General features: G+C 45.1%; 1 protein-coding gene across 1 annotated transcript in view; it reads left to right on the top strand.

Annotated features, from left to right (window-relative positions):
* Positions 1–224: 224 nt before the first annotated feature.
* LOC126100260 (putative fatty acyl-CoA reductase CG5065) overlaps positions 225–15,455 on the top strand; it is a 66,537-nt gene continuing 51,306 nt past the window's right edge. Inside the window, exons 1-2 of the mRNA XM_049910848.1 lie at positions 225–609; positions 10,634–10,882. Coding sequence (XP_049766805.1) covers positions 298–609; positions 10,634–10,882 — 561 coding nt within the window. The 5' untranslated portion in view covers positions 225–297. The remainder of the gene's footprint in view (positions 610–10,633; positions 10,883–15,455) is intronic.

Below are 15,455 nucleotides of genomic sequence, written 5' to 3'. Positions count from 1 at the left end.
TGCTTCATCATATTTCCTTCCGAGTTTCGCGAAATGAGATGTAGCTCGTCGTTGTACATAGTTCGTACTTTCTCGCGTGTCGTTCGCACTCGGGCCGCCCTCGTCGGGTGTCGAGTGATTGGTCGAGTAGCGCATCGATACCACTTGGAGCTCCGATACGTGACGCCGGACCGCTGCTGAGCCGCCGCCTCCGCTCGTGTTGCAGGTGCGCCGCCCCTATGTGGCCACGTAGCCGCTGAGGCCGCCCCCGAGGACTCCGCCGCCGCCAGCGCCTCCGCCCCCAGCGCCGCCCCCGCCATGGGGCCCAGCAGCTGCAGCTCCGGCAGCGCCGGCGCCGGCGACGCCAGCCCGCTCACCACCACCAGCAACAACAACAACAACAACGACGGCGAGAGCAGCAACAAGAACCCGCTGGAGGCGGGCGGCCCCGTGCAGGGCTTCTACCGCGACGCGTGCGTGCTGGTGACGGGCGCCACCGGCTTCGTGGGCAAGGCGCTGGTCGAGAAGCTGCTGCGCTGCTGCCCCGACATCGCCACCGTCTTCCTGCTCATCCGGCCCAAGCGCGGCCTCGACGTCGACTCGCGCCACCACGAGCTGCTCAAGCACCCGGTACGTGCTGACTGCCGGGACACTCCGACCGCCACTCTAGCGATGTTGTTGTTGTGGTCTTCAGTCCTGAGACTGGTTTGATGCAGCTCTCCATGCTACTCTATCCTGTGCAAGCTTCTTCATCTCCCAGTACCTACTGCAGCCTACATCCTTCTGAATCTGCTTAGTGTATTCATCTCTTGGTCTCCCCCTACGATTTTTACCCTCCACGCTGCCTTCCAATATTAAATTGGTGATCCCTTGATGCCTCAGAACATGTCCTACCAACCGATCCCTTCTTCTGGTCGAGTTGTGCCACAAACTTCTCTTCTCCCCAATCCTATTCAATACTTCCTCATTAGTTATGTGATCTACCCATCTAATCTTCAGCATTCTTCTGTAGCACCACATTTCGAAAGCTTCTATTCTCTTCTTGTCCAAACTATTTACCGTCCATGTTTCACTTCCATACATGGCTACACTCCATACAAATACTTTCAGAAATGACTTCCTGACACTTAAATCTATACTCGATGTTAACAAATTTCTCTTCTTCAGAAACGCTTTCCTTGCCATTGCCAGTCTACATTTTATACCCTCTCTACTTCGACCATCATCAGTTATTTTGCTCCTCAAATAGCAAAACCCCTTTACTACTTTAAGTGTCTTATTTCCTAATCTAATTCCCTCAGCATCACCCGACTTAATTCGACTACATTCCATTATCCGCGTTTTGCTTTTGTTGATGTTCATCTTATATCCTCCTTTCAAGACACTGTCCATTCCGTTCAACTGCTCTTCCAGGTCCTTTGCTGTCTCTGACAGAATTACAATGTCATCGGCAAACATCAAGGTTTTTATTTCTTCTCCATGGATTTTAATTCCTACTCCGAATTTTTCTTTTGTTTCCTTTACTGCTTGTTCAATATACAGATTGAATAACATCGGAGAGAGGCTACAACTCTGTCTCACTCCCTTCCCAACCACTGCTTCCCTTTCATGTCCCTCGACTCTTATAACTGCCATCTGGTTTCTGTACAAATTGTAAATAGCCTTTCGCTCCCTGTATTTTACCCCTGCCACCTTTAGAATTTGAAAGAGAGTATTCCAGTCAACATTGTCAAAAGCTTTCTCTAAGTCTACAAATGCTAGAAACGTAGGTTCGCCTTTCCTTAATCTTTCTTCTAAGATAAGTCGTAAGGTCAGTATTGCCTCACGTGTTCCAGTATTTCTACGGAATCCAAACTGATCTTCCCCGAGGTCGGCTTCTACTAGTTTTTCCATTCGTCTGTAAAGAATTCGTGTTAGTATTTTGCAGCTGTGGCTTATTAAACTGATTGTTCGGTAATTTTCACATCTGTCAACACCTGCTTTCTTTGGGATTGGAATTATTATATTCTTCTTGAAGTCTGAGGGTATTTGGCCTGTTTCATACATCTTGCTCACCAGATGGTAGAGTTTTGTCAGGACTGGCTCTCCCAAGGCCGTCAGTAGTTCCAATGGAATGTTGTCTACTCCGGGGGCCTTGTTTCGACTCAGGTCTTTCAGTGCTCTGTCAAACTCTTCACGCAGTATCGTATCTCCCATTTCGTCTTCATCTACATCCTCTTCCATTTCCATAATATTGTCCTCAAGTACATCTCTAGCGATATGCGAGCAGTTACTCAGCTCGGCGTCGATTGACGGAGGATATCGTGCCAAATTCTGTCCAATTGGCGCGTTTGTTGTCGTTGTGGTCTTCAGTCCAGACACTGGTCTGATGGAGCGCTCCGTGCTACTCTATCCCGTGCAAGCTTACTCATCTCCCAGTACCTACTGCAACCTACATCTGCTTAGTGTATTCATCTCTCGCCCTCCCTCTACGATTTTTATGCACGCTGCCCTATAATACTAAATTGGTGATCCCATTGCTCCAAACGTTGTGAATTGGGGGTAGATCCGGCGACCTTGCTGGGCACGGTAGGGCTTGGCAAACACGCGGAGAATCAGGTGAAAGTCTCGTTGAGTGCGGGCAGTCGTTACCTTGCTGAAATGTAAGTCCGAGATGGTTTGCCACGGAGGGAGCAGACCGGGACGTAGAATATCGTCGAGGTACTGCTGTGCTCCAAGGGTGCTGCGGGTGTGAACCAAACAGGACCTCATTCGGGAGGACGACGGTTCAATCCCGCGTCCGGCCATCCTGATTTAGGTTTTCTGTTATTTCCCTAAATCGCTTCAGGCAAATGCCGGGATGGTTCCTTTCAAAGGGCACGGCCGACTTCCTGCCCCGTCCTTCCCTCATCCGATGAGACCGATGACCTCGCTGTCTGGTCTCCTTCCCCATACCAACCAACCAAAAAGGACCTGCTATGAAATTAAATGGCGTTGCAGACAGCCACTGCCCGTTACCGGACTGTATGGCAGGGGAAAGTGAGGTCGGCATCCCACCGCTGTATGGGGCGTCCCCAGACACGTCTTCACTGGTCATCAGGGCTCAGTCCAAAACGGGACTCATCACTGAAGACAGTCCTACTCCAGTCGATGAGATTCCAGGTCAAGGACGTGTCTGAAGGCGTCCCAGACAGCGTTGAGATGCCAACGTGACTGCCGTCCAACATAGGCCCGACAACAGCAATGATGCGGAGCATTTCTTTTCGTAGCAGCACCCCCTTCAGCTGTAATCCGCGGCACCCTTACATTACAGCACAGCAGTACGTCGACAGTGTTCTACGCCCCCTTTTGTTGCCCTTCGTGGCTATCGGTTCTGGAGCTACATTTCAGCAAGATATGCATGCCTGCCCCCACACGGCCTGAGTTTCTACTGCGTGTCTTCGCGCTTGGCAAATCTTGCCTCGGTCAGCACGGTCAGCAAGTTAACCGGATCTCTCGCAAGTTGAGGGTTTGGAGCATTATGGGCAGGGCCCTCCAACCAGTTTGCGATTTTGACGATCTAACGAGCCAATTGGACAGAATCTGGCTCGATATGCCTGAGGAGGAAATCCAACAACTCCATCAAGCAATGCCAAACCGAGTAGCTGTTCGCATAAGGGCCAGAGGTGGACCGACGTGTTGTTTATTTGCTCAACTTGTCAAGCTCATTCTCTTGAATAAATCACCCAGCTTATTCTGAAATTGTAATCATATTTTTGTCTGTATATGTACAGCACATCTGCTGATTCCCGTCCCATTTGGATAATTCGTTCGTGGTACGTCGCATTCATATTTTTTTTTGTTCATAGTGTGTGTGTACCATAACAAGAATTATACTTAATCTCATCACATCCCGTCCCATCTATTGGTCTCAATAACGCAGTATCTACCTGTCATCTTGCAACCTAAACTAGATCTCAGGCTTTTGTGTAGGTCAGTATGTCACGACAAATTACATTACAGAAAATAATACAGAGACAAAGTAATTGTCATTGTTCTTTTATGTCCCTGTTTGCACCTGTGTGATATTTAATCACGGGGCTAACCGGATGTCGAATATCAGTGTCTTCAACACAATCAGCGTACTGGATTTTACATCTACATCCATACTCCGCAAGCCACGTGACGGTGTGTGGCGGAGGGTACATTGAGTAACTCTATCGGTTCTCCCTTCTATTCCAGCCTCGTATTGTTCGTGGAAAGAAGGATTGTCGGTATGCCTCTGTGTGGGCTCTAATCTCTCTGATTTTATCCTCATGGTCTCTTCGCGAGATATACGTAGGAGGGAGCAATATACTGCTTGACTCTTCGGTGAAGGTATGTTCTCGAAACTTCAACAAAAGCCCGTACCGAGCTACTGAGCGTCTCTCCTGCAGAGTCTTCCACTGGAGTTTATCTATCATCTCCGTGACGCTTTCGCGATTACTAAATGATCCTGTAACGAAGCGCGCTGCTCTCTGTTGCATCTTCTCTATCCCTTCTATGAATTCTATCTGGTACGGATCCCACACTGCTGAGCAGTATTCGAGCAGTGGGTGAACAAGCGTACTGTAACCTACTTCCTTTGTTTTCGGATTGCATTTCCTTAGGATTCTTCCAATGAATCTCAGTCTGGCATCTGCTTTATTGACGATATCAACTTCATATGATCATTTCATTTTAAATCACCCCTAATGCGTACTCGCAGATAATTTATGGAATTAACTGCTTCCAGTTGCTGACCTGCTATATTGTAGCTAAATGATAAGGGATCTTTCTTTCTATGTATTCGCAGCACATTACAGTAGTCTACATTGAGATTCAATTGCCATTCCCTGCACCATGCGTCAATTCGCTGCAGATCCTCCTGCATTTCAGTACAATTTTCCATTGTTACAACCTCTCGATATACCACAGCATCATCCTCAAAAAGCCTCAGTGAACTTCCGATGTCATCCACAAAGTCATTTATGTATATTGCGAATAGCAACGGTCCTACGACACTCCCCTGCGGCACACCTGAAATTACTCTTACTTCGGAAGACTTCTCTCCATTGAGAATGACATGTAGCATTCTGTTATCTAGGAACTCTTCAATCCAGTCACATAATGGGTCTGATAGTCCATATGCTCTTACTTTGTTCATTAAACGACTGTGGGGAACTGTGTCGAACGCCTTGCGGAAGTCAAGAAACACGGCATCTACCTGTGAACCCGTGTCTATGGCCCTCTGAGTCTCGTGGACGAATAGCGCGAGCTGGGTTTCACTCGATCGTCTTTTTCGAAACCCGTGCTGATTCCTACAGAGTACATTTCTAGTCTCCATAAAAGTCATTATACTCGAACATAATACGTGTTCCAAAATTCTACAAGTGATAGACGTTAGAGATAAAGGTCTATAGTTCTGCACATCTGTTCGACGTCCCTTCTTGAAAACGGGGATGACCTGTGCCCTTTTCCAATCCTTCGGAACGCTACGCTCTTCTAGAGACCTACGGTACACCGCTGCAAGAAGGGGGGCAAGTTCCTTCGCGTACTCTACATCTACATCTACATCTATACTCCGCGAGCCACCTTACGGTGTGTGGCGGAGGGTACTTATTGTACCACTATCTGATCCCCCCTTCCCTGTTCCATTCACGAATTGTGCGTGGGAAGAACGACTGCTTGTAAGTCTCCGTATTTGCTCTAATTTCTCGGATCTTTTCGTTGTGATCATTACGCGAGATATATGTGGGCGGTAGTAATATGTTGCCCATCTCTTCCCGGAATGTGCTCTCTCGTAATTTCGTTAATAAACCTCTCCGTATTGCGTAACGCCTTTCTTGAAGTGTCCGCCACTGGAGCTTGTTCAGCATCTCCGTAACGCTCTCGCGCTGACTAAATGTCCCCATGACGAATCGCGCTGCTTTTCGCTGGATCATGTCTATCTCTTCTATTAATCCAACCTGGTAAGGGTCCCATACTGATGAGCAATACTCAAGAATCGGACGAACAAGCGTTTTGTAAGCTACTTCTTTCGTCGATGAGTCACATTTTCTTAGAATTCTTCCTATGAATCTCAACCTGGCGCCTGCTTTTCCCACTATTTGTTTTATGTGATCATTCCACTTTAGATCGCTCCGGATAGTAACTCCTAAGTATTTTACGGTCGTTACCGCTTCCAATGATTTACCACCTATGGCATAATCGTACTGGAATGGATTTCTGCCCCTATGTATGCGCATTATATTACATTTATCTACGTTTAGGGAAAGCTGCCAGCTGTCGCACCATGCATTAATCCTCTGCAGGTCTTCCTGGAGTACGTGCGAGTCTTCTGATGTTGCTACTTTCTTGTAGACAACCGTGTCATCTGCAAATAGCCTCACGGAGCTACCGATGTTGTCGACTAAGTCATTTATGTATATTGTAAACAATAAAGGTCCTATCACGCTTCCTTGCGGTACTCCCGAAATTACCTCTACATCTGCAGATTTTGAACCGTTAAGAATGACATGTTGTGTTCTTTCTTCTAGGAAATCCTGAATCCAATCACAAACCTGGTCCGATATTCCGTAAGCTCGTATTTTTTTCACTAAACGTAAGTGCGGAACCGTATCAAATGCCTTCCTGAAGTCCAGGAATACGGCATCAATCTGCTCGCCAGTGTCTACGGCACTGTGAATTTCTTGGGCAAATAGGGCGAGCTGAGTTTCACATGATCTCTGTTTGCGGAATCCATGTTGGTTATGATGAAGGAGATTTGTATTATCTAAGAACGTCATAATACGAGAACACAAAACATGTTCCATTATTCTACAACAGATTGACGTAAGCGAAATAGGCCTATAATTATTCGCATCTGATTTATGACCCTTCTTGAAAATGGGAACGACCTGCGCTTTCTTCCAGTCGCTAGGTACTTTACGTTCTTCCAGCGATCTACGATAAATTGCTGATAGAAAGGGGGCAAGTTCTTTAGCATAATCACTGTAGAATCTTAAGGGTATCTCGTCTGGTCCGGATGCTTTTCCGCTACTAAGTGATAGCAGTTGTTTTTCAATTCCGATATCGTTTATTTCAATATTTTCCATTTTGGCGTCCGTGCGACGGCTGAAGTCAGGGACCGTGTTACGATTTTCCGCAGTGAAACAGTTTCGGAACACTGAATTCAGTATTTCTGCCTTTCTTCGGTCGTCCTCTGTTTCGGTGCCATCGTGGTCAACGAGTGACTGAATAGGGGATTTAGATCCGCTTACCGATTTTACATATGACCAAAACTTTTTAGGGTTCTTGTTTAGATTGTTTGCCAATGTTTTATGTTCGAATTCGTTGAATGCTTCTCTCATTGCTCTCTTTACGCTCTTTTTCGCTTCGTTCAGCTTTTCCTTATCAGCTATGATTCGACTACTCTTAAACCTATGATGAAGCTTTCTTTGTTTCCGTAGTACCTTTCGTACATGATTGTTATACCACGGTGGATCTTTCCCCTCGCTTTGGACCTTAGTCGGTACGAACTTATCTAAGGCGTACTGGACGATGTTTCTGAATTTTTTCCATTTTTGTTCCACATCCTCTTCCTCAGAAATGAACGTTTGATGGTGGTCACTCAGATATTCTGCGATTTGTGCCCTATCACTCTTGTTAAGCAAATATATTTTCCTTCCTTTCTTGGCATTTCTTATTACACTTGTAGTCATTGATGCAACCACTGACTTATGATCACTGATACCCTCTTCTACATTCACGGAGTCGAAAAGTTCCGGTCTATTTGTTGCTATGAGGTCTAAAACGTTAGCTTCACGAGTTGGTTCTCTAACTATCTGCTCGAAGTAATTCTCGGACAAGGCAGTCAGGATAATGTCACAAGAGTCTCTGTCCCTGGCTCCAGTTCTGATTGTGTGACTATCCCATTCTATACCTGGTAGATTGAAGTCTCCCCCTATTACAATAGTATGATCACGAAACTTCTTCACGACGTTCTGCAGGTTCTCTCTGAGGCGCTCAACTACTACGGTTGCTGATGCAGGTGGTCTATAGAAGCATCCGACTATCATATCTGACCCACCTTTGATACTTAGCTTAACCCAGATTATTTCACATTCGCATTCGCTAATAACTTCACTGGATATTATTGAATTCTTTACTGCTATAAATACTCCTCCACCATTGGCGTTTATCCTATCCTTGCGGTATATATTCCATTCTGTGTCTAGGATTTCGTTACTGTTCACTTCCGGTTTTAACCAACTTTCCGTTCCTAATACTATATGCGCACTATTTCCTTCAATAAGAGATACTAATTCAGGAACCTTGCCCTGGATACTCCTGCAGTTTACCAATATTACGTTAACTTTTCCTGTTTTTGGTCTCTGAGGACGGACGTTCTTTATCAATGATGATAATGTCCTCTCTGGTAAGCCGTCAGGTATTTTATCGTTTCGCCCAAGGGGGGGTCCCTCTAACCTAAAAAACCCCCGTGTGCACGCCACACGTACTCTGCTACCCTAGTAGCTGCTTCCGGTGTGTAGTGCACGCCTGACCTGTCTAGGGGGGCCCTACAGTTCTCCACCCAATAACGGAGGTCGATGAATTTGCAACCATTATAGTCGCAGAGTCGTCTGAGCCTCTGGTTTAGACCCTCCACACGGCTCCAAACCAGAGGACCGCGATCGACTCTGGGCACTATGCTGCAGATATTAAGCTCAGCTTGCACTCCGCGTGCGATGCTGGTTGTCTTCACCAAATCAGCCAGCCGCCGGAAGGAACCAAGGATGGCCTCAGAACCCAAGCGGCAGGCGTCATTCGTTCCGACATGTGCTACTATCTGCAGCCGGTCACACCCAGTGCGTTCAATAGCTGCCGGAAGGGCCTCCTCCACATTACGGACGAGACCCCCCGGCAAGCACACCGAGTGCACACTGGCATTCTTCCCCGACCTACCCGCTATTTTCCTGAGGGGCTCCATAACCCGCCTAACGTTGGAGCTCCCTATAACTAATAGGCCCGCCCTCTGTGACTGTCGGGACCTTGCCGGAGAATCGGCCACTGGCCCAACAGGCGAGGCATCCTGTGGTGGCTCGGAAACGATGTCATCACCACTAGGAAGCACCCCGTACCTGTTGGAAAGGGGTAAGGCAGCCGCCACGCGGCCAGATCCCACCTTCGCCTTTCAGCCAGGCACGCGCGAGCCCACCACTGTCCGCCATTCACCCTGGAGTGATGGCTGACCGGTAAGATGCTCACTGCCGGAAGACGCAGCGACATCAGGGGTGCCATGTGATTCCAAGGCCACCGAAGTAGGCATAGGTCTCACCACAGTTGCCCCAACGCCACTACGAGCCGACGCCTGCGCCTCGAGCTCGATGAGCCTAACAGACAAAGCCTCCACCTGCCCCCGAAGAGTGGCCAATTCTCCTTGCGTCCGCTCACAACAACCACAGTCCCTACACATGACTATGTTTACCCTACCCTATACGGTGACAAATTCCCAAGATAATCTTCTGATGAGCTACTCTGATAATCAAGAAACACTCACTGAAATACGAGACGCGAAAACTACGCTAGGTTTTCCCAGAAAAACTATTTAAAAGCTAAGCGCAGCAAATAAGTACAAAAACGCTTTATACAAACAGTACTCGCTGCTGCTGGTGCTCTCGCTCTGGCTGTCACAAGACAACTGCTGATTCAAGTGACTAGTGGCTAACGGCCGCGAAACAAACAAAAGACGGTTTTAGGGCGCTTTCTGTTCTAAACGATCAAGAAAACACTAAGAAATCTAACACGAAAACTACGTAAAGTTTTATCAAGAACTGTTAGTTACTATGCAGAGCAGATAAACACAAATAGAATCCCTTCCTTAGTGGAAGGTCGTAAACAAAATGCAAAATAAACGCTTTATACAAACAGTACTCGCTGCTGCTGGTGCTCTCGCTCTGGCTGCCACAAGACAACTCTGTGTAAAATCGAACTGGTATGCCATCAGGTCCAGCGGCCTTTCCTCTTTTGAGCGATTTTAATTGTTTCTCTATCTCTCTGTCGTCTGTTTCGATATCTACCATTTTGTCATCTGTGCGACAATCTAGAGAAGGAACTAGAGTGCGGTCTTCCTATGTGAAACAGCTTTGGAAAAAGACATTTAGTATTTCGGCCTTTAGTCTGTCATCCTCTGTTTCAGTACCATTTTGGTCACAGAGTGTCTGGACATTTTGTTTTGATCCACCTACCGCTTTGACTTAAGACCAAAATTTCTTAGGATTTTCTGCCAAGTCAGTACAGAGAACTTTACTTTCGAATTCATTGAACGCCTCTCGCATAGCCCTCCTCAAACTGCATTTCGCTTCGCGTAATTTTTGTTCGTCTGCAAGGCTTTGGCTATGTTTATGTTTGCTGTGAAGTTCCCTTTGCTTCCGCAGCAGTTTTCTAACTCTTTTGTTGTACCGCGGTGGCTCTTTTTCATCTCTTACGATCTCGCTTGGCACATACCCATCTAACACATACTGTACGATGGTTTTGAACTTTGTCCACTGATCTTCAACACTATCTGTACTTGCGACAAAACTTTTGTGTTGAGCCATCAGGTACTCTGAAATCTGCTTTTTGACGAGTATTTGTCCGCCATTTCGAGTACGTCACGGCTGGCTCAGTGTCTGCTGACGGCGTGCGGTTGCGGCAGGTGTTCGAGCGCGTGCGCCAGGAGTGCCCGTCGGCGTTCCAGAAGGTGGTGAGCGTGAGCGGCGACGTGACGGAGCCGCAGCTGGGGCTGAGCGCGGCCGACCGCCAGCGCCTCGCCGCCTGCGTCAACGTCGTCTTCCACTCGGCCGCCACCGTCCGCTTCAACGAGAAGCTCAAGGCCGCCGTCACGCTCAACACGCTGGGCACGCAGCGCGTCATCGAGCTCTGCCGCGAGATGCGCCAGCTGCAGGTAGGCCCGCCGCCGCACACGTCTGCCACCAGTGTCGCGTACGTCAGCCGCAGGAGCGTAATTAGGTTAGATTAGTTTTCGTTCCATGCATCCGTGCTGAGGAGATCCTCGTGGATGTGGAACATGTCTTATTTTTTAAATTTTTTTTTAAAGCTGAAATAACAATACTTATGGTATCAATACAGGGCTATTACAAATGATTGAAGCGATTTCATAAATTCACTGTAGCTCCATTCGTTGACATATGGTCACGACACACTACAGGTACGTAGAAAAACTCACAAAGTTTTGTTCGGCTGAAGTCGCACTCCAGGTTTCTGCCGCCAGAGCGCTCGAGAGCGCAGTGAGACAAAATGGCGACAGGAGCCGAGAAAGCGTATGTCGTGCTTGAAATGCACTCACATCAGTCAGTCATAACAGTGGAACGACACTTCAGGACGAAGTTCAACAAAGATCCACCAACTGCTAACTCCATTCGGCGACGGTATGCGCAGTTTAAAGCTTCTGGATGCCTCTGTAAGGGGAAATCAACGGGTCGGCCTGCAGTGAGCGAAGAAACGGTTGAACGCGTGCGGGCAAGTTTCACGCGTAGCCCGCGGAAGTCGACGAATACAGCAAGCAGGGAGCTAAACGTACCACAGCCGACGGTTTGGAAAATCTTATGGAAAAGGCTAAAGCCGAAGCCTTACCGTTTACAATTGCTACAAGCCCTGACACCCGATGACAAAGTCAAACGCTTTGAATTTTCGGCGAGGCTGCAACATCTCATGGAAGAGGTTGCGTTCAGTGCGAAACTTGTTTTCAGTGATGAAGCAACATTTTTTCTTAATGGTGAAGTGAACAGACACAATGTGCGAATCTGGGTGGTAGAGAATCCTCACGCATTCGTGCAGCAAATTCGCAATTCACCAAAAGTTAACGTGTTTTGTGCAATCTCACGGTTACAGTTTACGGCCCCTTTTTCTTCTGCGAAAAAAACGTTACAGGACACGTGTATCTGGACATGCTGGAAAATTGGCTCATGCCACAACTGGAGACCGACAGCGCCGACTTCATCTTCCAACAGGATGGTGCTCCACCGCACTTCCATCATGATGTTCGGCATTTCTTAAACAGGAAATTGGAAAACCGATGGATCGGTCGTGGTGGAGATCATGATCAGCAATTCATGTCATGGCCTCCACGCTCTCCCGACTTAACCCCATGCGATTTCTTTCGGTGGTGTTATGTGAAAGATTCAGTGTTTAAACCCCCTCTACCAAGAAACGTGCCAGAACTGCGAGCTCGCATCAACGATGCTTTCGAACTCATTGATGGGGACATGCTGCGCCGAGTGTGGGAGGAACTTGATTATCGGCTTGATGTCTGCCGAATCACTAAAGGGGCACATATCGAACATTTGTGAATGCCTAAAAAAACTTTTTGAGTTTTTGTATGTGTGTGCAAAGCAAATAATAAAGTTATTGTAGAGCTGTGAAATCACTTCAATCGTTTGTAATAACCCTGTATATACAATACATCATTTGTTTCTATTAAAAAATTCGGCAATGGAGTAGAAGGAGTTGGCCACTAGTAAGTCTTTCAGGCTGCTTTTAAACTGATCTTTATTCGTAACTAAATTTTTTGTGTTTGCTGGCAAATTATTGAAGATGAGTGTTCCTGAATAGTGGACCCCTTTTTGAACTAAAGTAAGTGCTTTTAAGTACTTGTGCAGATCGTTTTTGTTCCTGGTATTGTATGTATGAACTGAGCTGTTTGTTGGAAAAAGAGATATATTATTTAGGACAAATTTCATTAATGAGTAAATATACTGAGAGGCAGTAGTTAGTATACCCAGTTCTTTGAAGAGGTTTCTACAGGACGTCCGTGAATTTACTCCACAAATAATACGTATTACACGCTTTTGGACTCTGAAAACTTTTGTTTGACTTGAAGAGTTACCCCAAAATATTATCCCATATGACATTATGGAATGAAAGTAGGCAAAGTATGCAAGCTTTTTAATTTTTATGTCGCCTATGTCTGCTAACATTCGAATTGCAAATACAGATTTGTTAAGGCGTTTCTGCAGTTCTGTGGCGTGCTCCTCCCAACTGAATTTATTATCATGTTGTAATCCCAGGAATTTAAGACTGTCAACCTCTTCTATCTGCTTTTCTTCATACTTTATGCATACGCTGGGTGGCAACCTATTACAGGTTCTGGATTGCATATAGTGAGTCTTTTCAAAGTTTAATGTCAGTGAGTTGGCTTTAAACCATTTATTAATATCTATGAAAATATCATTAGCAGATCTTTCTAGAACTACACTCGACATACTATTTATTGCAATACTTGTGTCATCTGCAAACAAAACGAACTCTGCTTCTGGCAGTGTGACAGATGAGAGCTCATTAATGTACACAAGAAAAAGCAATGGCCCTAAGATGGATCCTTGTGGGACACTACATGTAATTTCTTCCCATTCTGATGATGACTGATGACTTAATTCACTAGTCCCTTGCACTGACACTCTTTGTTTCCTGTTAGCGAGGTTTGACTTCATTTTGCAGCACTGCCCGTTACACCATAGAATTCTAATTTATTTAAAAGGATGTTGTGGTTCACACAATCGAATGCCTTTGACAAAACGCAGAAAATACCTGCTGCTTGTAACTTGTTATTTAATGAATTAAGTACATTTTCACTGCAGGTGTAAATAGCCTTCTCGGTATCAGAACCCTTCAGAAATCCAAACTGTGTTCTTGATAATATGTTACTTGTGGTCAGATGGTTGAGAAGCTGCCTGTTCATTACTTTTTCTAAAATTTTTGAGAATGCTGGCAAAAGTGAAATCGGTCTGTAGCTTGAAGGTATCTCTTTATCCCCTTTCTTGAATAGCCAGTCAGGAAATGTCCCAGTTATAATTGACTGGCAACACAAGTAACTTAGAATTGTACTAAACTCACAAGAACATGCCTTAATTAGCTTTGTTGATATTTCATCGTAACCACTAGAATGCTTTGTTTTTAAAGATTTTATTATGGAAGTTATTTCTTTTGGTGAAGTGAGTGACATATTCATGTACCTGAAGCTTTTTGTAAAGGCTAGTTTCAGATATTCAAGGGCATTATTTACTGATCCTGACAGTCCCATTCTATCAGTAACGGACATAAAGTACTTGTTAAATAGATTTGCCACACTATGCCCATCGGTTACTAATGTGTCATCTACCCTTAGTGCTATTTGCTCCTGTTCCTTTCTGGTTCTACCAGTCTCCTCTTTCACTATATCCCATATTGTATTTATTTTGTTCCCTGACATTGCTATCTTCTTCTCGTAGTGCATTTTTTTAGATGTCTGAATTACTTTTTTTAATAGTGTCTGAATTACTTTTTTTAATTTAAATGTCTATACACAGGGTGTTCCAAAAAGGACTTTTACAACTTTGAAAATTCGTATACATTAATTCATTGTACCTACAGAGGTGATTGTAGTGTCAATTTGTAGGGAAATACATCAAGTTTTGTCTCGCGTAGTTCGCTAGTGCCGAATCGCACCGTAACCAAACTTAGCATACTATGTAAAGGCACATTTTTCAAGTATTGCAGAGAAGTTACAGCAAAAATTCCCCGAAACAAATATAACACCTTTAAATAATGCTGCACTAAATACAATGATGTTACTACACAGAATGAAGTCAATAGAACCAATAAAACTGTTCCAAAACTAAAAAAAAAATAAAAAGTCAGTAGGCTTCGATGAAGTACCAATGTGTGTGCTGAAACAATGCATAGGGATTATACAAGGCCCCTTGACAAATATAATAAATGAATCCTTCACATCAGGGACATATCCAGGGCAGTTAAAACAGGCAAGAGTTGTACCTCTGCTTAAGATAGGTAATGCAGAAGACATAGAAAATTACCGGCCCATTTCCCTGCTGTCAGCACTCTAAAAAATAACAGAAGCGATTATGAAAGACAGATTAATGAATTACCTGAATAAATACAATCTTTTAAGCGAATCACTGTTTGGTTTCCGAAGTGGCAAAAACACGGAGTCAGCCATAGTAGAATTCACGAAAGTTGTACTTGATGCTCTTGATAAAGATGAGTGTGGCACAAGCATATCTTTGGATCTTTCTAACGCGTTTGATACAGTCGACCACAAGATTCTATTAAATAAATTAGAAGCATTAGGAATAAGAGGAGTCCCTAACGACTCGTTTTGATCATACATAACAGATAGGGTACAAAGAGTAGAGATAAAGCGTACTTCAAATAGATCTAAACATTTAGTAAACCACTTATCAGCACCAAAATACATTAATATAGGGGTTTCACAAGATAGCATACTAGGACCAATACTGTTCCGGATATACATCAATGACTTTCCCAGTAGTGTTACTCATGGTGAAAAATTCTCTTCACTGGTATGGCAATATTATAGTCACTGAGAAAGCAAGAGAACTCCTGCCGAGAAAGCAAATGAAACTCTCAAGGAAGTTTATGATTGGTCAATACGCAATAAAGAAAAGTAATGCCATGAATTTCAGTTTGAAGAGGAAAATGTCGATGTTAAATTAAATGTA

This window comes from Schistocerca cancellata, chromosome 9, assembly GCF_023864275.1.
Source record: "Schistocerca cancellata isolate TAMUIC-IGC-003103 chromosome 9, iqSchCanc2.1, whole genome shotgun sequence".
Taxonomy (NCBI): Eukaryota; Metazoa; Arthropoda; class Insecta; order Orthoptera; family Acrididae; genus Schistocerca; species Schistocerca cancellata.
Note: the sequence above shows the minus strand (reverse complement) of the source record. Positions and strands in the feature narration are given on the sequence as shown.